Below are 24,089 nucleotides of genomic sequence, written 5' to 3'. Positions count from 1 at the left end.
TATGCCATGGTACTGAAAAAGGTTATATATTCTTGGCACAACTGGATAATGATGCTATTGATACAGATCCTGGTGCCTCTGGTGATCACTATACATCAGCCTCGCATCCCTCAACTTCAGAATAATCATGGAAAATGTCCCATTGAAACTGGCTCTAAAAACATATGGTCAAACTATTGTTCCATTTTTTATTTCTTCGAATTCCAGGCTAGGTCCTAAGCTTTTAGAACATTTTGCGGATATGCTTGTGGCTGAGGAACAGATTCCTCTGGAGATCCTGAGTAAGTACTAGGCCCAGGATAATAGGGCATGAAGCAGTCCTATGATTTCTTGTAGTGAAGCCATGTCCTTTCAGCCATGTGATATTCCCTGAAATCAGACTGAATAACCAGAAGTCTGAGAAAAAAACATCTTTCAAACCCAAGTGACAGAATAGGGAGGGTTCCTAGAAATGGGACAAAATTGCGTCTTTCAAGGGACTAAAGCATGTTCAAAAATGAAACTAATAAGTTATCTGATATGTTTGAATGTATTGAGAAAAAATTTACACTTCTATCAAGGGAGTTTATGGATGACTTGGTGATAGATGTAGAGAAAACTAAGCAAATGAGAAAAAGGATATTAACTCTGAGGGGGGAAAGGGAGCTTGTACAAAAAAAGGAAATATCATAATATACTACTTGGCTCAGCCGTGAATAATTTTTACTTAGTCATAAGAATGTCAAAACTGACTCTTGATTTAACCAAATTTGTGATACAACTCTAGAGGCAGGAGAGGGGAGAGGAAGAACATAGGGGCAGGGATAGTCATAAGAGAACAAAATCCTTGCTTCCACAGTAGGCTGTCAATAGATAAATGTGTTGCTCTGACTGGTGTGGCTCAGTGGATTGAACATTGGCCAGCAAACTGAAAGGTCACTGGTTTGATTCCCAGTCAGAGCACATGCTTGGGTTGTGGGCCAGGTTCCCAGTTGGGGGCATGCGAGAGGTAACTGATAGATGTTTCTCTCACATATCAATGTTTCGCTCTCTCGCCTTCTCCCTCTCTTCCCCTCTCTCTAAAAAATAAATACAATTTAAAAAATAGATAAGTGTGCTATCCAGCAATTTGGAGAAAACATTAGCTAAAAGGTTGGAAAGTGGTTGCCTCTGATAAGCAGGCATGGGGATGGTGAATGATAGGCCAGGGCACTGCCATTTCTCATTATAAGTCTTGTATAATTATTTGATTCCTAAAATTATAGTCATGTTTTATTTTGATTAAAAATAAAAATTTTAAGTAATTATGTTTTATAATAAAGAAATCAAATGCAGAACATGATATAGAAAAATGGCACAAAAAAGAAACATCATACTATACACTTGTATCACAGTGCCCTGCCTCTCCAAGTCTTGCTTTCTTCATATGTAAATGAAGAGAATAATAAGTCACAAGGATTCCCTGAGGAATGCCTATCAACGGTTTTGCTCAGGTGGCACTCAGTGAGCCTTCAGTCAGTGGTATGATTATCATTATTGTCATTGCTGTGATTGAAGGCCCCTCCCAGCACTAAAGATTCCAGAATGCCAGATTTTTCAAATATTTTACATATATGCTGGAAGTACAATGATGACCAATGTTATTGCCAGACATTTAATAAGTTTCTAGCCCAGAGGTCCTATGGATAAGTGACAGTAGTTACTATGCAAATTGACGATAACAATGAAGTGCTCTGGGATCACATAGACATATCTCAGCCATGAGGGCCTGAGGAGACTTCAGAATAAGAGCCTGAGGTCTGAATAGAAAGTGACCCACAGAAAGGGAAGAACATTCTAAACCTCAAGAAGAGCTTTTGTAGGCATGAGGAACATGAGTCCTTAAGTATGGCTAGAACTTGAAAAGGAAAAGCTGAGTTTGGAGAGTAATTGGGCACTGTAGGGTATGTGAAGGAGTTTGGCTTTATCCCAAGGCAGTGGGACTCACTTGAACTTGTTCAGTGGAGCACAATGTGATCAGATGTGTCCTCTCATGCAGAGACTGGAGGAACTACACAGAAAGCAAGGATCTCCATTAGGGTCACATAGTCTGTGGGGAAGAAGGAGAGTAGATAGAGCTGAAAGAAATTTAAGAGGACTCGATGAGACTTTTGGGGTTTGTTTGTTTTTACTGCTCCAGTCAAATTTTATTGTGACCAGGGCCACGGGATTCAGGCAGGCAGTGACCCTAGGAGCAAAGAGGATCACTGTAATTGAGGGCAAGGCCAGGTCAGGAAGGACTCACTTTCAGATGTGGGTGAAGGTTGGTGATGAGACAGTCAAAAGGAGCAAGGGCTGGAGGGAGGCCAGTAGCAAGTTCTTCTTGTCCCACTGGGTGCGAAGCTCTCAGATAGATGTTCTGCTCTCTTCTAGGTTCAGTGGAGGCATTTCTACTGAAAAAGGCAGAAGAGGAGCTTGAGAGCTTTGATCAGAACTACCTTTGATCATAGCTTCCTTTGAAGATGTGAAGAACCACACCATAGTGACAGCACTGTTCAATAACCAGGCGTACCATTCCCCTGCTTTGGCATTAGTGCTGGTGAATAATTTTCTCTTCAAGCTTCTTTCTGGTGCCAGGGCTTCAATTATCATATTCAACCACCCTCAACCTCAGTCAACCATGGAGACCTTTGAGAGTATCCTATATGAGTATGTGTAATTTGTCTCCTTCAAGTTAAAGCTTTCCTACCTGCAGTACTTCCGCATTTACCACCTCTTTCTTCCTTTGCTTATCTCTTGTTTTAACTACAAATTGTTATTTTGGAGGGTGGTTGCTGCCAGCAGTTCTACTTAAATTGCTACCTCTCTCCTCATGTGCTTTTACAGGGGCCCTAAAGGACATTATCTTGTTATCAGCTTGCTTTTTGGAGTAGCTTTCCTGTCTAGCTCTTTTTCCATTTGACAGTCAAAGAGAGATCCATTCAGGCCAAGCACATCCAGTTTGTCAGTGGAGTTTATGTGGCCACTTTCTGGCTCTGGGCACTGCTGTGGGACCTCATCTGCTTCCTCGTTTCCACTCTGCCGTTGCTGGTGAGGGATACATGGTGCTGGGGCTCTTCCCCTGCGTGCCCCAGGCAGCTTGCTTTGGGGAACCTGCAAAGGAACCAGAACCAGACTGGAATTCTAGGCTGGTAGTTCAGCCCCTGATTGGTGACCAAGGGTGTGAAAGCACCTTTATTGTTGAGCCTCAGTAAAAGATGATTCAGGTCCCAGCATCATTTGGAGCAGAGGGGCGTGCTCTAGGGTCTCCTCTGTGTCATTCCTAAACTGTCACCTTAGGAGGTGGCCCTGCAGGCCAAAGGTATCACTGGAATTGAGGGTAAGGCTGTGTCAGGAGCCGGGGTTGGAGTGAGGCCAATGGCAAGTCGTTCCTCCTCCACTTCTCAGGTAGATGTTCTGCTTTCTTTTAGGTTCAGTGGAGGCATTCCTACTGAAAAAGGTGGAAGGGGATCCTGAGAGCAGTGCCACGGGGACACGTGTTTGTAGTCCATAAATAGCTCCCTAGGGCATTGAGGGTGCAAATATTTGTTGCGATTGAATTGTGCAGCTTGGCACTCCCTGGTCATTTGTGTAGAATAGATTATGTCCTCCTTTGTTCTGCCTAGGTGCTTTGTAAATGTCTCTGAGCCCCCGATTTCCAGGGGCAGAGCCTGCTCTCTCCACCCTGTTGGATGAAGGGAATTGCCTGTGTTAAATTACTAACACCTCGTTTTTAAAATTGACATTATCATGCTTTTTCTCTAATGCTTGGGATCGACTCTTAGTGTCTTTTTCAAATTCCCCCACCCTTTTCCTAAGGTGGTGTTTTTGTACTACAATGAAGAAGCTTTCACACACCAGGAAAACATCCCTGCTGTTATCTTGATGCTCACGCTCTATGACTTGGCTATCATCCCCTTCATCTACCTGACCAGCTTCTGCTTTGACAGTGCAGGTAGTGCATGTGTTAAGCTCATCATAATGCTCACCTTCTTGAGCACTGGACCCTTTATTCTTATCTCAGTCACAAGAGTAAAAGGTGAGAACCATCATACCTACACATGACATAGAGCTTTGATTCTTCTGTCAGCAGCCACAGAAGCTGCACTCATGAAAACATGTGTCTACCAGAGACTGGTGGGAGGCTGTTCTCAGCAGCCGTAGTCTGAAGAGCCCCAAACTGGTCATGTCCCAAACACACGGCTGCAGGAGAATGGATGAACAGGGTGGTTATACTCATCCAAGGCTTGTACTCAGCAACAAAAAAGGAGCAGCTGCTTTCCACATGGGGCACTGTGGATGACTGTCACAACATGGTGTGGAGCAGAAGACAGCACACCCTGTGATCCTGGTGACAGAGCCAGAAAAGCAGTTGCCTCAGAGTTGGGGGGAAGGCGGTTGACTAAATAGAGAACTTATGGAGCTTTCTGGTGTTAACTCAGAAATAAAGGACCAAAGTGAGAGGCAGCAAGCATTTATTTGAGATCAAAGAATAGCTATTCAGGAAGCACTGATTCAGGCAAAAGCCCAAACAGTGCTCCAATTAGGCAACAAAAGCAAAGGGTATTTATAGGAAAGGGAAGGGAACAATTAATTACATCAGTAGAAAAGAGGCATTTCTATTGGTGCAGATAAACTAATGTAGTGATGTTAATTCTAAATATTTTTAATTTTCAGTCCGGTAGTTATCAGCTCCATAGTCATAACATCTGCTTTCTTGTTATCCTTACTGTTAGGTTTCAGGACTCAGCAGAGTTAGAGAAGGCCACCAGCCAAATGCTGAACAAGATGGTTCATTGAGTATGCGACACAGCGGGCTGGGGAGCAGACACCAGCAGCGAGGGTCAGGGCAGAGTGTGGTTTTAAGGAGTTCTGAGGCTTGAAATATGTAAGCAGTACAGGACAGGCTAAGTTGCCCCCTTGTACAGCCAGCAGGTTGGCAGTTTGACAGTTGCCATCTCCTGATAGTCCCCTGAGTCTAGGGCAGCTAGGGGTGGAGGGGAAGGTGAGCTGCCTCATGGTAAGCTTTTGTTTGAAATGACAGGCTTTTGGGGTTTTAACCTCATACTTACAAATAGTTCTTTGGGACATAATGTTGCTTTAGGCCCAGTCCAAAGGTTATTTTGCCCTGTTTTAACATTCCAAAAGCTTGAGGCATAAGATATGCAAGGAAGTTTTTTGGGTTTTTTTTTTACACTGGAGTGATGGAAATGTTCTGTGTCTTGATCAAGGTGTTTGTTCCATGGGTATAAATATTTGTCAAAATTTGTCAAATTGTCAACTCATGATCATGAATTTCACTGAAATAAATGATTCCTCAGTTTCAAAAAATGTAATAAATAAGTAAGTAAATAAGCCAAGTTTGGGAGAACACCACTTGGTGAGTATGTAATTAGATTTAAAAAAAAAATTGAAGAGGGAGCCATCATTCATATCACACATCTTAAAGTGAACATTTTCTGGTCAGTGCTATCATCTCTCTCTGGTTCAGGGTTGGATAAACATATTTTACCTCTGTAATGCTCTTTTAAACTTACTTTTATGCTAACCACTTCCTTTAATTTGACTTTTGGGTTTTATTGTGGTTGGGGTTTTTTACTTAAAAATGTTAACAGCTCTCTCTGCTTTCCTCTTGGGCACTCTTCTATGTCTTAAAGGGCTTTACATGTATGTATCCTTATCTATTTTGAATTTATTTTAGCAGTTTAACTCCTAAACTACTAGAGTTTTGTGGTGCCTTTTCTAGTTCTCATACATACCACCTGTGGAATTTCAGAGGCAGAATGATTTTCATCTGAGAGGATCAGAAAAGTGACAGCATTTTGGCTTTGTAATTGAAATATCAATAGAACAAAAAACATACTGCAGGCAGAGGAAAGGGAATTAACAAAGGCATGTGCTAGGGGAGCCCTAACCCAGCAGTTCTCAACTATAGTGTGCATTGAAGATTCCTGATCCACACTAAAAGGCATATCCCTGGTGATCCCGACACAGGAGGTCTAGGGAATCACTGAAAAATGCTGTCCTGATCTCCAGAAAGAAACTAAGGATTTCTCCCTCTCTCCGCTCCTCTGTGGCCCAACCTCACACCTAAAGGACAAGCACAGAAAGTCCAAGGATCCTTAGAGGCCTTGGTGGGGGCAGAGTTTTACGAGAAAATTACCGAAGCAACGGGTGCTTAACTCAGGACATTCTCTCTAGACCCCTCAGCCTTTCTGGGATCTGTTTCCTCTTAGATTACTTCATGCTATTTCTTCTCTTCCCTCCTATGCAGCAGTAACAAGGACAAAGGCCCTTTTTCTGCTGAGCAGGAGGCATTTTCCAGCTTAAAAACTAGGTGAAAATTGGGTGAGTCATAGAGAAGAGAGGCTGGGAATGGCAAGAAGCTCCACCCCTGGTCTCTAAAGTGCATTTAGAGGGGAAAATGGCTGAGCAAGGACCTAATTTAGTGCCATAGAATTGTGCAGAGGCTTGGGACCTCAGAGAAAGGAAGTGAAGGCAGGATTGAAAATAGTCTGCCATCTCCACTGTCCCTACTCCCGCTTCTCCACCTGGAAGCATAGAACACAAGACAGTTACAACAGCAATCAGAGATCTCTCCTCTTGATGCACTGAACCTGTTCCCAAAAGACATCTACATATTCTGACTGGTCTTCTGCCCAATTTCCTTAAAATGTAGCCTGCCCCCACCCCATACAAAAAAGCTAGCAATTAACTTCCTGATGCCTCATTTGTTTCTGTGAATAGATAGTCAAGAGTCTCCAAACATCTGAAGATAGCAGCCACAGAAAAGACAGAGACAAAACAAGGAACCAAAATAAAACACAGGAGTAGGGAAATGCAGGAAACAAAACAAAGATTTTTAGAAAAGATTAAATCTATTAAACAACAAAATTCTATGAAGAAAAACTTTAAGAACAAGAAAGAGATGACTGCCCAAACAAAATTTAGCAGAAGGTATGGAAAAATAAAGACAAGAAAGTAGAGCACAAATGTAGGAAACAAGGACATAGTGACTTCCAAACCAGGAGAAAGTCATTAGTAACAAAGGGCAAATGTAATTAAAGGGTCTCTGAGAAGTGAACTGACAGCATTGGCATATTCACAAATCACAATAGGGGCATTTAGATGAACGTAACTCCGGAGTATCCGGTCATGGAGAAACGGGGAAGAAGGAGAGGGGAGGGGGAGCTAGTTGCATTAGGGCGGGGAAGCTAATTGCTCTCACTTTAGGGTGGCAATTTTAGGGTGGAGAAGATAATCACTTTAGGGTGCCAATTTCAGGGTGGAGAAGATAATCACTTTAGGGTGCCAATTTCAGGATGGGGAAGCCAAGACTATAAAACCAGTTTCCTTTGTCTACTTGGCGTGCACATTCTCCTGGCTGTGAGGGTGCGCCCGGCTCTGCAGACTCGTGAATAAAGGCCTCGCTTTACTGCTCAAGTCCTGTGTCCCGGTTTTTATTGTGAGCGTTTCTCACACAAAGATAGAAGAAATGGAGAAGGTAAGAAAAAAGGCAAGTTGCATGAGAATAAGTTAACGAGATACTACTATATTCAATTGATAAGCATCCCAGAAAGAGAAAACAGAGGAAATGGAAGTTGAGGGAATTACCAAAAAAATAAAACAAGATTTTCCACAATTGAGGAAACCAGACCTCAAGATTGAAGGGATCCATCAAATGTCCAACACTGAATGCAAAAAGACCTACACTGTTAAACCCAGACACTTCCTAGAAGACAAGTTCTAGACTTAATTTAATAGTTAATCAAGTTCAAGAGCAGAATAAAGTTGAGTAAACAGAAATTTTATCCACCGCATCACATTTTCAGAAAGTTAATCAGAAAAGTGAAGGAGCATAGCAAGAAAGAAGACACAAGATTCAGAAAAGAGTGGATCCAACCCAGGAGTGTGGCAAAGAAAAGTCATCTTCAGTTGGAGAGCTAGATATTGATGGTTTGTGGCCTCTTTTCAGTTTTTAAGCAACTTTGTAATAGGATCTAGCGAGAAAGGAAAAAAAAAAAAAAAAAAAAAAAGGAAACAAGCGGGAGCTGTGAATATCTATTCCTTCAATTAGATATATTGTTTGCAACACTTTCTCTGATTCTGGTTAGTGTGAGCGGGGAGGGAGGGGGTTGTCTGCTCCCAGATTTCAGCCACTCTTCTCTTAGGGGCTCAGAGGTCACTGAGCAGGGGCGGGTCTGGGGGAACCCATGGCTGATTGTTAATTCCTAGGCTGGGTTCAGGAGCCTTGTTTAGTGGTTACCTCTTTCTCTCTATCCCACATAGGAGCTGGCAAAACTGATATTCTGAGGGTTTTCTCCTCTCCCCTGTTTCCAGGCTAGATTTCCAAATTTAGAATTCTAAAGAGAGAACATTTGGAAGGCATAACCCACTGTGCCTTCTTCCCTGTGTCATATCTGACATCTTTGCAGCTGTCCTACTGAGGTTCTGCCTCCTTAGATGCGCCTGATGTCTGGTCACCAAAGCTACAACCCTCAGGTCTTGGGGTCAACATCTCAGGGAGGGTGTGGAGCGTCACAACTTAAGTTCTGCCTCAAATTGTACTTTATGCCCCATGGATGAACCCTGGTTCTGCTGCACAGTTTCTTAGTCCTAGCCCCAGAAATGTTAGTTGGGATACCTCATATTCAAGTTCAAATCATCAATATCATAATGACTTCCATGATAGGAGTTTCACAGATTGGTACCCAAAAGCTGTACTGCTTTAAACCCAAGTCCTAAGAGTAAGTTTATTTTTTATAATGGGTTCAGTCTCTTCCCATGGGATCTATAAGTCCTATGTCCATGGGCTCTCTCCCTGGAACTACCCATTGGTTTAGAGTTGGTTGTGTGAGTTGTCAAGAAGTCTGAAATTAGAGCTCCAATCTGCGCCCCTTTGTTTCTCCTTTTTGTCAGTGAAGATATGAAGAACAGTACTTAGCATCACATTGAGTTATTAGGGAATCAGGGGAAACCAGATATCTAGTCTGAGCCCTGTAAGTATGACAGTACAGTGATAGATATAGTGAAAGACGTAGATAATAGATCCTTTATGTAGAAAAAACAGGCACAGTGGGTTCAGAGAGATGTTAAGGGATGTGCCCTTTCTGCAAGTAGAGTTAATATTTTCTATTTCTCTCATAGAGCTAGGCTTCACAACAGTCTCAAAGTCCTTGGATCACACATTCCTACTCCTTCCAGGCCACTGCCTAGGGATGGCTTTCTCCAACTTATATTACAACTTTAAACTACAGAAGTTTTCCAGTGGCAAGAACCTGAACCAAATTGAGTGTGATCAAGTTTGTGAGTATTCCAAGTAGAATTGGTTAACTACATTTTTTATTGAGATATAATACATGTAAAATTTACACTTTTAAAGTATGCAATTCAAAGCCCTGGCTGGGTAGCTCAGTTGGTTAGAACATTGTCCCTATATGCTAAGATTGTGGGTTCACTTTCTGGTCATGGCACATACAAGAAGCAACCAATAAATGCATAAATAAGTGGAACAACAAAACGACGTTTCTCTCTTTCCCTCATTACCTCCATTCCTCTCTCTCTCTCTCTCTCTCAAATCAATAAATAAGCCCTGGCCAGGTGGCTCAGTTGATTGGAGCATCATTCCACATACCAAAAGGTTTGAGGTTCAATCCCCAGTCAGAGCACATATCTAGATTGTGAATTTGATCTCAATCAGGGTGCATATGGGAGACAATCAATTCATGTTTCTCTCTCACGTCAATGTTTCTCTCTCTCTCTCTCTCTCTCTCCCTCCCCCGCTTCCTTAAATCAATAAAAATATATCCTTGGGTGAGGATTAAATAAAAAAGTAAAAGAAAATTTACATATACAGAGTCCGAAGATGGCGGCGGAGTAGGTAGCAGTGTTGTCTGCTTGCTCTCATCGTGTAAAGGCTTGGAGTACAAACATGGGGATGCGTGAATGAGTGCGGATTTCAGATAGCGCAAACAGGGAAGGGAGTGTGGGAGCGGCATGGAAAAGGGCAGAAGGCTTGCCCACGCTCTCAAGGGGACTCGCTGGGCCCTGCAGCCTGGCGCTGCTGCCACACTGCACCCTAAAGGGGCAGCTGCAGACCGGCTCATTGGCCGGGATCTCCTTGGAAACTGCCGCTTGCCATAGGCGCTGGGAACAGCAGTGTCCCGGAGGGAGACAATGGGAAGATTTCCTTGAAACAGCCAGAGGTGTGGGAGGACAGTAAGCGGCCGGACTGTGGGAAGCTGTATGAACTGAGTCTAGGTGGGGACCCCTTGGGCTGGGAACCCTGCGCCCTTGGCGCATGCATCACAACACCACTAAACAAAAAGGAGCAGAACTAAGCTGGGGAGAGGGGCCCATACAGGAGAGCTGCAGCGGAAATGCAGACTCGGTGGGGATCCCAGGCAGGCGAGCAGTGCGCACAGGCCAACAGTGAGACGCTGCCAGCCAGGGACAGAGGCAGCCCGGTGCTGCAGCTTGGAGCACAGAGACTTCTTGGGAGGAGAAGCGAAGACAAGACCCAAGGCTGGGCGGGGACTAGGGACATCAAGCACTGACTTGCTAGCAGAACAACGTTGCTAGACAAACCTGAGGATTGCTGGGGGGTGCCTCAGAACAAGTGGGGAGAGACCCGACTCAGTGCAGCTCACAGCAGAAAGTTGTAGCAGGCCCATGAGTGAGAGAAAAGCAGCCACAGAAACCAGCCAGATCTTCTCACAGCCAGCCAGCCAGAAAAGATTTGAAACTCATGGAATTTTGACCAGGTGTGGATCCAGAAAAAGAAGACTGCACACAAAACTGAGACTGAGTAAAAGCTCTTTTTTTCTTTTTTTTCTTCCCCTTTTTTTCTCTTCCTTTTCATTTTATATTATTTTTTCTTCCTTAAAAAAAAAACTCTCTCTTTAATCTGTTTCCTACCTTCTTCTCCCTCCTATTCTTCTTATTTAATTTTTGTTTGTCTGTTCTGTATAGCCTCCCTTTCACACTAAACATATAGCATATAACTGCTATTTAAACCTAATACTATACACTTCCACTTTCTCACTTTATTCTGCATTCTTCCCTTTTTTAAAAAACATACAATGTAAATATTACTTACTGTCCCACATAGCCTTTATGCTACTTGCTACTACTATTATTCTATCATCTTCCCTTTCAAAAATCATCTTTATTTCATTTAAAACAACTCTTATCTGTTTCTTCTATAGTATAATAGTCTTAACTGCTCTATATTTATATTAATACTGGCTCATTTGCTGCCAATAGTGGAATTGTGGGTGGGGGATATTTTTGAGGGTGTGGGTTTCTTGCCTGGGTTGTATGTTTATGTTTTAACAGCATCTCCACAAAAGAACTCAAGACAAGGTGGGAAGAGTGACCCTCAATCAACTAGCCAGAGGGAAGGATTCATCAAAGAGTAACTGAAATACAACCAGACAGCATAAATAAATGGCATAAAGGGCATCTCAAGAGCGTCAGGCTCAGGAGATCAAAGAGACTGCACCACTGAATCCTCCAGGTCTCCTATAAAGAATGTCATACCACAAAGGTGGGAAATCAAAGCAGATAAATCTAATAAACAAAAACAAACAAGAAGAATCCAACATGGGGAGACACAGAAACAACCTCCCAATGAAAGGAAAAGAGGAATCCCCAGAAAGAGAGATAGATGGAATGACATAAGCCAACTATCAGACATGGGATTTAAAAGAATGGTGATAAAGAAGCTCTAAGGACTTGACAATCTCAAAAAAAAACTATGACAAACTCCAAGGAAATAACAAGGAACTCCAAGGAAACTACAAAGAATTGCAGGGAAGCTACAAGGAACTTACAGAGAACCAGGCCAGCATTAAAAAGGACATAGACACTATTAATAAGAACAAGGAATAAATGAAGAATACAATTTCTGAACTAAGAACACAGTAGAATCAATAAAAAGCAGGCTAAATGAAGCAGAGGATCTGATCAGTGACTTAGAGGACAATGTAGAAAAAAATTCCCAGACAATACAACAAAGTGAAAAAATATTTTAAAAAAATGAAGAGGGTTTAAGAGAACTGCAGGACAACATGAGACTAAACAACATTAGAATCATAGGGATACAAGAAGAAGAAGAGAAGGAGCAAGGGATAGAAAACCTGATAGGAAAAGTAACAACAGAAAGTTTTCCTAACCTGTTGAGAGAAAAAGTCATGCAAGTCCAGGAAGCACAGAGGGTCCCAAGGAAGAAGAACCCAAAAAGTCCCACTCCAAGGCACATCATAATTAAAATGGTAATAATTCAAAGACAAAGTGAGAATCCGAAAAGCAGCAAGAGAAAAGCAGCAAATAACATACAAGGGAGCTCCAATAAGGCTATCAACAAATTTCTCAACAGAAACACTACAAGCCAGAAGGGAATGGCAAAAAATATTCCAAGCAATGAAAAACAAAGGCCTACAACCAAGAATACTCTACCCAGCAAGGCTCTCATTCAAAATGGAAGGTGAAATAAGGAGTTTCTCAGACAAAGGAAGACTAAAAGAATACATCTCCACCAAATCAGCATTGCAAGAGATGCTAAAGGGAATACTTTAAGAAAAATAAGAAAAAAAAGAGAGGGAGAGGAACACAGGTACAAAGGGAAAAGAATACATACCTGTCAATAATAACATTAAATGTAAATGGATTAAATGCTACAATTAAAAGACATAGGGTAGCAAAATGGATACAAAGACATGACCCACATATATACTGTCTACAAGAAACACACCTCAAAACAAAAAATTTACACAGACTGAAAGTGAAGGGATGGAAAAAAGTATTCCAAGCAAATGAACATGGAAAAAAAAAAAGCTGGGGTAGCAATACTTACATCAGACAAAATTGATTTCATAACAAGGGCCATAAAAAGAGACAAAGAAGAACATTTCATAATACTTAAGGGAAAAGTCCATCAAGAAGATGTAATCCTGGTAAACATATATGCACCCAACATAGGAGCACCCAAATATATAAGGAAAATACTAGAAGACTACAAGAAGCATATCAACAGCAACACACTCAGAGTAGGGGACTTTAACACCCCATTGTCAACAATGGACAGATCTTCGAAGCAAAGAAACACCAAGGATATACAGGCATTGAACAACACACTAAACCACATGGACTTAACTGATATATATAGAACTTTTCACCCCAAATAAGCAAAATATACATTCTTTTCAAATGCACATGGGACATTTTCAAAGATAGACCACATGAAAGGACATAAAACAAGCCTCAAATAATTCAAGAAAATTGAAATTATATCAAGCATCTTTTCAGACCACATGCCTTGAAACTAGAAATCAACTTCAAGGGGAAAAAGTCAAAGACATCTAAACTCATGGAGAGTGAATAATACTATATTAAATAATGAATGGGTTAACAATGATATCAAGGAAGAAATTTTAAAAGTTTCTGGAAACATATGATAATGAACACACAACAGCCCAAAACCTATGGGACACAGCAAAAGCAGTCCTGAGAGGGAAGTTCATAGCAATATAGGCCTACCTGAAAAGGATAGAAGAATCTCAAATAAAAAATTGAACCCTACAGCTACAAGAACTAGAAGAACAACCACAAACAAAGCCCATGGCAAGTAGAAGCAAGGAAATCATCAAGATCAGAGCAGAATTAAATGACGTAGAGACTAAACAAACAATTCAAAAGATCAACAAAAGTAGGAGCTGGTTCTTTGGAAAAAAACAAAACAAAATCAACAAGCTTTTAGCCAGGCTCATCGGAAAAAAAAAAAAAAAAAAAAAAAAGGAGAGGACCCAAATAAACAAAATCAGAAATGAAAGAGGAGAAATCACAACTGGAATCACAGAAATACAAAGGATTGTAAGAAATTATCACGAACAACTGTATCACAAGAAATTTGACAACCTAGATTGAATGGACAAATTTCTAGAAACATATAATCTTCCAAAACTGAATCAAGAAGAAGCAGAAAGCCTGAACAGACCAGTAACAAAGAAAGAAATTGAAACAGTAATCAAAAATCTCCTGGCACACAAAAGCCCTGGACTGGATGGCTTCATGGGTGAATTTTACAAAACATTTAGGGAAGAGCTAACTTCTACCCTTCTCAAACTATTCCGAAAAATCCAAGAAGAGGGAAAAATCCCAAACTCTTTCTATGAAGCCAGTATTACCCTAGTTCCAAAACCAGGTCAAAACACAACAAAGAAAGAAAACTACAGGCCAATATCATTGATGAACATAGATGCTAAAATCATCAACAAAATATTGGAAAACAGGATCCAGCAACACATTAGAAAGATCATACACCACGATCAAGTGGGACTCATCCTAGGGATGCAAGGATGGTTTAATATTCACAAATCAATAAATATAATACACCACCTAAACAAAATGAAAGACAAAAATCACATGATCATATCAGTAGACGCTGAAAAAGCATTTGATAAAATATAACACCCATTTATGATGAAAACACTCAGCAAAACGGGAATAGAGGGAGCATACCTCAATATAATGAAGGCCATTTGCGAGAAACCTGAAGCCAACATCATACTCAATGGGCAAAAACTGAAAGCATTCCCCTTGAGATCAGGAACAAGACAACGATGTCTACTATCTCCACTCTTATTCAACATAGTGTTGGAAGTTCTAGCCACAGCAATCAGACAAGAAAAAGAAATAAAGGGCATCCAAATTGGGAAAGAGGAAGTAAAACTGTCATTATCTGAAGATGACATGATAGTATAATATATAGAAAACCCTATAGACTCCAATAAAAAACTACTCCACATAATAAGCGAATTTGGCAAAATAGCAGGGTACAAAGTAAATATACAGAATCTAAGGCATTTCTGTACACCAACAATAAAATATCAGAGATAGAAACTAAAATAAAAAAAAAAAATCCCAATTACCATAGCAACAAGAAAAATAAAGTACCTAGGAATAAACTTAACCAAAGAGATAAAATACCAGTACTCAGAAAACTACGTAACATTGAAGAAAGAAATTAAGGAAGATACAAATAAATGAAAGAAAATACCATGTTCATGGATGGGAAGAATCAACATCATTAAAATGTCCATACTACCCAAAGCAACTTACAGATTCAATGCAATCCCTATTAAAATACCAATGACATATTTCACAGACCTAGAACAAATACTTCAAAAATTTATATGGAACCAAAAAAGACCCTGAATAGTCAAAGCAATCTCGAGACAGAAGAACACAGCAGGAGGAATCACAATACTTGATATCAAACTATACTACAAAGCCATTGTGATCAAAACAGTCTGGTACTGGCATAAGAACAGACATATAGATCAATGGAACAGAACAGAGAGCCCAGAAATAAACCCAGGACTATATGATCAACTAATATTTGACAAAGTGGGGAGGAACATAAAATGAAGTGAGAAGAGCCTCTTCAACAAATGGTGCTGGGAGAAATTGACAGGGACATGCAAAAAAATGAAACTAGACCACCAACTTACACCACACACCAGAATAAGCTCAAGATGGATCAAAGACCTAAATGTAAGCCATGACACCATAAAAGCCCTAGAGGAAAACAGGCAGGAAAATTTCAGATATCCCATGTAGCAATATTTTCACCGTTACATCTCCTAAGGCAAGGGAAATAAAAGAAAGAATAAACAAATGGGATTACATCAAACTAATGAGTTTCTGCTCAGCAAAAGAAAATATTAGCAAGATGAAAAGGAAACCATCCATATGGAAAAACATATTTGCCAATGATACCTCAGACAAGGAATTGATTTCCAAAATATATAAAGAACTTACACATCTCAACACCAAGAAGACAGACAGCCCAATTAAAAAATGGGCAAAGGAACTGAACAAACATTTCTCCAAGGAGGATACATAGAAGGTCCACAGTCACATGAAAGAATGCTCAACATCACTAACCATCAGAGAGATGCAAATAAAAACCACAATGAGATACCACTTTACACCAGTCAGAATGGCCATCATTAGCAAATCAACAAACAAGTGCTGGCGAGGATGTGGAGAAAGGGGAACCCTTGTGTACTGTTGGTGGAAATGTAGTCTGGTGCAGCCACTATGGAAAACAGTATGGAATTACCTCAAAAAACTAAAAGTGGAACTGCCTTTCGAACCAGTGATTCCACTGCTAGGATTATACCTGAAAAATCCTGAAACCCCAATTCAGAAGAACTTATGCACCCCTATGTTCATAGCAGTGCTGTTTACAATAGCTAGGTGCTGGAAACAGCCTAAGTGCCCATCTGCAGATGAGTAGATTAAAAAACTGTGGTACATTTACACAATGGAGTACTATGTAGCAGAAAGAAAGAAGGAACTCCTGCCATTTGCAACAACATGATGGAACTAGAGAGAATTATGCTTAGTGAAATAAGCCAGGCAATGCAAGAAAAATACCATATGATATCTCCTAATACAGGAGACTAAGGAAGAACACAAACAAATTAACTAAATTGAACAAGAAACAGAATAACAGTTATCAGGGGGGAGGGGGCATGGAGAGAAGGGAGATAAGTAAGGGAAGGGTTTAGTTAAAGAACATGTATAAATGACTCATGGACATGGACAGTGTGGGGGGATATGACTGTGGGAGAAGGAGTGGGCTGGGTGAGGGGGGAGCCTTGGGGGTAAAATGGGACAACTGTAACTGAAAAACAATAATAAAAAAATAATCAAAAAAATTTACATATACCATTCAGTGGTATATTTATAAGGTTGTGTATCCATTACCTCTATCTAATTCCAACACATTTTTATTGCCCCCAAAAGAAGCACTCTATCCTAACAGCAACTCCTCACTTCCTTCTCCCACCTATCCCTGGCAACCAATAATTCACTTTTAGTCTCTATAGATTTGCCTGTTCCTGACAATTCACATAAGTGAAGTCACACAATACATGGTCCTTTATATCTGGCTTCTTTCATGTAGAATAATATTTTCAAGGTTCATCCATGTTGCTGGGTAATATGGTAATTCTATGTTCAGCTTTCTGAGGAACCACCAAATTATTTTCCACAGTAGCTACATCATTTTACATTTTTCTAGCAATGTATGAGGGGTTCCAATTTCTCCACACCCTCTCCAACATCTTTTAAAATTATTTTTAATTGTGGTAAAATACACATCTATAAAGTTTTCTATTTGAACCATTTTTAAGTGTACAGTTCAGTGGTATTAAGTACATTCACACCGTTGTACAACTATCACCACAATCCATTTCCAGAACTTTTTCATTTTACAGAACTGAAACCCTGTATTCATGAAACACTAACTCCCCATTTCTCCAGCCCCTGACAATTGCCATTTTACTTTATGTCTCTATGAATTCGACTACTCTAGCTACTTCATATGAAATGTTTTCATTCCATTCTCATTTTCTTTTGTATATATACTATAGGTATTTTCTTTGTGGTTATCAAGGGGGTTATATATAATTAATATCTCCAAGTTATAATATTTTAATTTGAATTTATACCAGCTTAACTTCAATAACATACAAAAACTGCTCCTATGCAGTCCCACCCCACTCCCTTTCAATTTTTGATGCCATAATACATCTTTATGTTTTCTGTGTCCAGAGACATAGATGAATATTTTTTTACACATTAGTTTCTTAAATCATATAGGAAACAAAAAGTGGAGTTATAAACCAAAGTTAAAAATGATACTAAATTTTATAATTGTCCGTACATTTACCTTTGCCAGAGATCTTTACTATTTTCATCTAAATGTCCTGATACGTCAATGTTCATTACATATTATTAAATGAAAAAAACAAATTGGTGAAGACAATGCATAGTATAAATCACTTGTATTTTTTAAAATTTTACCTAGCAAGTATGAAAGGATTATACACTAAACTGTACCAATTGTTTTGGGAATGAAGAAATACCTTTACTTTCTACCTCACACATGTCTTGTTTTTTTTCTCAGTGAGTATGTATTTATTGTATAATTTTAAAATACATGTATTTACATGGTCAAGATGGCAGTGTAGGCAGGTATGGCCTGCCTCTTCACACAACCACATCAAAATTACAACTGAAATATAGAACCACCAGTTGCCAGAACTGTCAGAAATTGAGTTGAATAAAAGTCTGACAACTACAGAATTAAAGAAACCACACCCATCCAGACTGATAGGAGGGGCGCAGATGATGAATGGGCTGGGTCCACTCTTAAGTGTGGTGGATAAAAATTTGGGAGGGTTATCTCAGGACCAAAGAGTTCCAACCCCACAGCAGGCCACCCAGGCCAGGGTTCCAGTGCAGGAAAGTAAGTTCCCACAACTTCTGGCTGCAAAACCCAGCAGGAATTGAGTTGGTGGAAGAAACTGCTGGAGCCACAAGCAATTCCTCTTAAAGAACCAACACATAGACTCACCTATTCAGACTCACTCCTTGTGAGCTCCAGCACTGGGGTAGCAGCTTAAAAGGCAACAGTGGCATAAAAGGAGAAACTGAAGTGTCTGGCATCAAGGTGAGCAGAAGCCATTGTCCCTTTTCTCAGATATGGGACTAACACCTGACTAACACCATTTGACCCTCCTTGGAGATCCCCAGAAACACTGCCTTACCCAACTTACGGTCCCACCCAAGTAGCTTTTCCATATGAATAGCTGGTCTTGGCTCATTCTTCACAACTTCATATGTCCTCTCAAACAAGCAAAAGCTGGCCTCAGTAAGCCTTAGGCCCGGCACTAGCAGTAGCCAGCCTAGATTCACAGATTGGCTTCACCTGGGAATCTCCAAGCCCAGGAAAAGTAGCAACAATCTCAGATTGCTCAGGCAGGGTGGCCCAGGGCAAAACATGGTGCAGGTTGACTTTGGCCTGCACCACCTGTTATACCCTAGAACCTGTGTACCCAGGGGAGAGCTACAGACCATGTTAGAGCACCAGCACCCTGCCGCTGCACAGCTGATCCTCCAAGGAGGGCAGAGGTTTGTAGTAAGTGGTCACAGCCAATCTTTGTAGCTGATTGGTCAGGATAGGTCCCTCCCATTGATCTTCCAACAGCAACCAAGGGTCAACTCTAAGAGGAGGGTGTACTCAGTCCACATGAAGGGCACACCTTGAACACACAGCTTGTGGTGATAGGGAGGCCATGCCACTAGACTCTACAGGACACCTACTACATCAGGCCACACTGTGAAGCCATGGAATCAAAGCAGCTCTACCTAATACATAGAAACATAGGGAGGTTGCCAAAATGAGGAGATAAAGAAACATGGCCCAAATGGAACAGTAGATCAAAACTCCAGAAAAAGAGCTAAACAAAATGAAGACAAGCGATCTATCAGATGCAGAGTTCAAAACACTGGTTATAAGGATGCTCAAGGAACTTAGTGAGTACCACAGCAGCATAAAAAATTTCTAGTCAGAAATAGAGAACAATTTACAGGGAATCAACAGTAGAGTGGATGAAGCCGAGAATTAAATCAATGATTTGAAACACAAGGAAGCAAAAATAAACCAACCAGAACAACAAGAAGAAAAAAGAACTCCCCAAAATGAGGAAGATATAAGCAGCCTCTGGGACAACTTCAAGAGGTCTAACATTCGCATCATAGGGGTGCCAGAAGGAGAAGAAGAAGAGGAAGAAATCGAAAGCTTATGTGAAAAAGTAATGAAGAAAAACATCCCAAATTTGGCAAAGGAAATAGACATACAAGTCCAGGAAGCACAGAGAGTTCCAAACAACATGGATGCAAAGAGGCCCACTCCAAGACACATTATAATTAAAATGCAAAAGATTAAAAATAAAGAAAGGATCTTAAATGCAGCAAGAAAAAAGAAGTTAGTTGCCCACAGGGAACTTCCCATAAGACTGTCAGCTGATTTCTCAAAAGAAACTTTTCAATGTATAAGGGACTGGCAAGAAATATTCAAAGTCATGAAAAACAGGGACTTACAGCCAAGATTGCTCTACCCAGCAAAGGTATCATTTAGAATCAAAGCCCCTCAGACAAGAAAAAACTAAAGGAGTTCATCATCACCAAGCCATTATTATATAATGTTTAAGGGATTTATTTAAGAAACAAAGAAAATTGCACTGGCTGGTGTGGCTCAGCAGATTGAGTGCCAGCCTGCGAATCGAGGGGATGCTAGTTCGATTTCCAGACAGGGCACATGCCTGGGTTGTAGGCATGTCCCCAGTTGGGGGTGCACAAGAGGCAACCATACATTGGTGTTTCTCTCCCTCTCTTTCTCCCTCCCTTCTCCTCTCTCTAAAAATAAATAAATAAAATCTTTTTTTTTAAAGAAGATCAAAACTATAAAAAATAAAATGGCAATAAATACATATCTATCGATTGAATCTAAAAAACAAACTAAGCAAACAAGAAGAACAGAGACAGAATCATGGATACAGTAAGTGTTTTGATGGTTACCATGTGGCAGGGGGTTATTGGGGAATGGATGAAGAGGTGAAAGAATTAAGAAGCACAAATAGACAGCTACAGAATAGCCACGGGGATGGTAATTACAGTATAGGGAATGGAGCAGCCAAAGAACTTATACACATGACCATGGACATGAACAATGGTGGGGTGTTGCCTGAGGGAGTCGGGGGGTGCTGGGTGGAGGAGGGCAAAGGGGGAAAAATCAGGGCAACTGTAATAGCATAATCAGTTAAAAATAATAAAAAATATATAAAAAATAAAATACATGTATTAAAATTTTTAAAAATTAAAGCAGGTCAGATTAAAAAGAGCATAGAGCCTCCTAAGTGTTTTTACATGAGTGGTCAGTTGAAATTTCAGGGTGATTAATGATTGATAGAAGAACGAAACACGTAAATTTTTTCACTTTAAATATCTGTCATGGACAGGAAGAAGTTTTTTACTTTACTGCATTATTTTTATTTATCTATTTTTTTTATTTTTTAGTTTTTTATTACAGTTGTCCCATTTTCCCCCCAATGCTCTCCCCTACCCTGCCCACTCCCCTCCTCATAGTCAATCCCCACCCTGTTGTCCATGTACATTATTTTTATAGAACATTGGTTACAGCAAGGAAAGCAAAATATTAATTTTTACCATCTGCTGAGATGATGTAATAGCATTAATGACAAGTATGCTTCTTTTAAATATTTGTTGTACTAAAAATTTACCTACTATATGTAAAAGGTGAGGGAAGTCTTAGAAAAATCACCCAAAGTTTGATAAGATCTGTTTATACTATTTTAGCAGAGGGGCATACAATTCAAAATAGCCCTGGCTGGTTTGGCTCAGTGGATTGAGCGTCGGCCTGTGAGCTAAGTGTCGCTGGTTCGATCTTCCAGTCAGGGCACATCAGAGAAGGAAAACTCTGACTCCAAAAAACCTCCGCTGCCTTGCGGCATACCTCTTCAGGGGAAAGGCTAAGGGAGTAAACCCCGACAGAAAATCCGGAGCCGGAGTCCCTAAGGCGGTTTGACGTTGTAGTCAACACCGGCAACTCCTGCGGCGCACCTGAAACCAAGCTGTATTGACTCCGTCTTTCCCTTGGACCCTTCAGCTGCGAAGAGAGTGGGGGTCTGCTGCATGGGCAACAGCAGACCCTCCATATCACCCTGCCCAGGCTCTGTAGCTTCAGCTTCACTGGAGAGGACACTCCAGCGTCATCTCAAGATGTCGATTCAACACGGGAGGAGACAGATATCGTGTCACTCCCGAGTCGGACTGCACAGCCATTCTCGGCGGTGCAGATAGACTCTTAAGAAGCTACACCATCGTCTCTCGAGACGGACGGCTGCCGACGATACAATTCAAAAGGACATCTATGACTGGGAGTCTCTAAGGACCTGTGTACATCCTCCTGCTTTTCCTCATTGAAACCAATGTCTTGTGGCAACTGAGAGTCAGGTTTTCTGGCTTCTACAGGAAGCAAAAATTGGCGAGTGGGTCAGTGTAACTCACTAAAGACACATCAAGGGGTTGGCTTCATAGCGTCCTTCTTGTGGTCTGTAATAGCCTAGATTCTCAGCATCTGAGGAAACCTAGAGACCATTTACTCCACCTTTAGGGCAGTGAAGTGACAGCCTATATCTTGGATACCCAGGATCCTGGCAGAAGAGGGAGAAAGGGGGTTGGCTTGGCCCCTTTGACACTGGTCAGCTGAATAGAAAAAAGACCCCGGGCTTTCTAAAACCATTCACCTTTCTAGAATACCTCTTCTCCAGATAGGAAAAAGGTCTGTTCTGTCAGCTCTTGGCCTGCATATCTTCCAGAGGAGACTGTAGAAAATGAGATTTATTATACCTTGACTTTCCAAAGCTTCAAGTCTTATAATTTTCCTCAAAAGCCAATGCCACGTTAAGTTTCCATGTCCACCATATCCTGATCATATCGATCTATGTTCAGTCTTTAATACTTGTAGGTGCCTTGAGAAAGGGGGGTGGTATGTGAAAACTGAGATCAGTGGGGGCATGGTCAGGGTCTTCCCAGGGAAGACCCAGTGCCTGTAGTTCCATCTATCTCTACCTTGTAACTTAGCAAAAGCAATCACACCCTCCATTTTTGTCTCTGGAAAGCAGGCAGTGTCACAAAGCATATAGCATCAGTGCCTGAAGACCAAGATGTGGAAGAGGAGGTGAAAAGGATCAAGACTAATTTGGAAAAGTTGTGTAAGGAAAATCCACTGGTTCTTAAAGAAGTGTCAAAGGTAAAGTCAGATACAGCTTAAAAAGCAAAGACCATTGCTCTTATGGGCCTTTTGCATAAGGGAGTAGCCTCAGAGGGTTTTAGGCCTGCTGACTGGGAGTACCATCAAAGAACTCAAGTGAGTTTCAGTGGAGACAGACTCAGAGCAAGGGAGGTTCCTCTGTGAATGAATCACATGTGAGTTCATTTGCGCACCCAAGGACAGTGGTTAGCACCTCAGCCCTCTTATCTTTTTTGGGGTCCCTGTAAGACAGGAGGGCTAGGGATGAGAGGGACACCAGAGCCAGGGACCCCCAAAAGCAAAGAGCCTTGAAGGTTGGACATGAATGCATAAATTGCTCCTGGATCTAGTAGACAGTCTGTAGAGGAGCGAAGATGGGGAAAAGGCTCTGAAAGTTCCACGCAAGCCTGGTTAGCCTCCCTGAGAGCCCCAGCCAGAATCTTGCTGAGAGACCTTCAAACATCCAGGAACTTTGTGACATTTTTCCCAAGTTTGTTAGTCTTATTTTTTGTTTCTCTATAGTTACTGGTGGTTAACATCACAGAAGTTTTATTTGTTTCAAAGACAAAAGGAAGGAGGCTTATCTTAGAGAATTAGGTTCTCAGTTTGCAGGGACAGAGAAGAGAAAACCTCATCAGGCTGGGGGCAGTAACTGGGAAGAGCAGTCAGGTTCAAGCCTCCATACATCTGAGCCCCTGGGCCCCAAGGACAGTTTGGACCTGTCCCAAAACCGTGTGCGACAAGCACAGGTGGCTTTAGACTGCCAAGCTCAGACCTCCTCACTGCGCACCTTCTGTCCTGGGTATCTCAGGTCTATGCCAGGAAGGTGCCCCCACTGGCTGTGAACAAGATCTCCTTCACTGTTCAGGCAAAGGGATGCTTTGGCCTCCTTGGCCTCAATGGAGCTGGGAAAAGTTCTATTTTTAAATTACTGATGGGGGAAGAGCCTGTCACCTCTGGGGATGCCTCTGTCAAGGGCCTCAGCATCGCCTCTCACTTGAGGAAGGTAGATTGGGTTGCAACCTGGGACAAGGGAAGCGTTATCCTAGGGGTGGGGTAGTTGTGTTGGGAAGAGTGGGGCACCGAAATACAGAGGGCTGGGGAAAGAAAACTGGAATGTCTTCATCTTTGAAAATTCCATGTATCAGGTTTATCTGTGACTTCCATTCCAAACCTCATCTCTGAGTCCAGATCATGTATTTGAGCTGCTTATTTAACATCGCCTCTTGAATGTCCCACAGGCACATGAAACTTGATGGACCCCCAAAGCCTTTGGCTGTCCACACACACACACCCCCAACCTCCACTCCCACTTCCTCCTGTGCTTCTTGGGGGAGTGAGTGGCACACCCCCATGGCTACCCAGGATGTTGAGCAGACAGCCATAGGCTGTGGATGCTTCC

The 24,089-nt window shown here is 41.4% G+C and overlaps 1 protein-coding gene across 1 annotated transcript in view; it reads left to right on the top strand.

The window, feature by feature from the left end:
- Nucleotides 1–241: 241 nt before the first annotated feature.
- Nucleotides 242–24,089, top strand: part of LOC150009430 (ATP-binding cassette sub-family A member 17-like) — a 42,208-nt gene continuing 18,360 nt past the window's right edge. Inside the window, 7 exon segments of the mRNA XM_090279369.1 lie at nucleotides 242–281; nucleotides 2,469–2,667; nucleotides 2,845–2,912; nucleotides 2,915–3,048; nucleotides 3,817–4,036; nucleotides 22,560–22,687; nucleotides 23,499–23,693. Coding sequence (XP_090135495.1) covers nucleotides 242–281; nucleotides 2,469–2,667; nucleotides 2,845–2,912; nucleotides 2,915–3,048; nucleotides 3,817–4,036; nucleotides 22,560–22,687; nucleotides 23,499–23,693 — 984 coding nt within the window.

Source organism: Furipterus horrens, unplaced genomic scaffold, assembly GCF_987537825.1.
Source record: "Furipterus horrens unplaced genomic scaffold, mFurHor1.1.pri manual_scaffold_5, whole genome shotgun sequence".
NCBI classification, from domain to species: domain Eukaryota; kingdom Metazoa; phylum Chordata; class Mammalia; order Chiroptera; family Furipteridae; genus Furipterus; species Furipterus horrens.
Note: the sequence above shows the minus strand (reverse complement) of the source record. Positions and strands in the feature narration are given on the sequence as shown.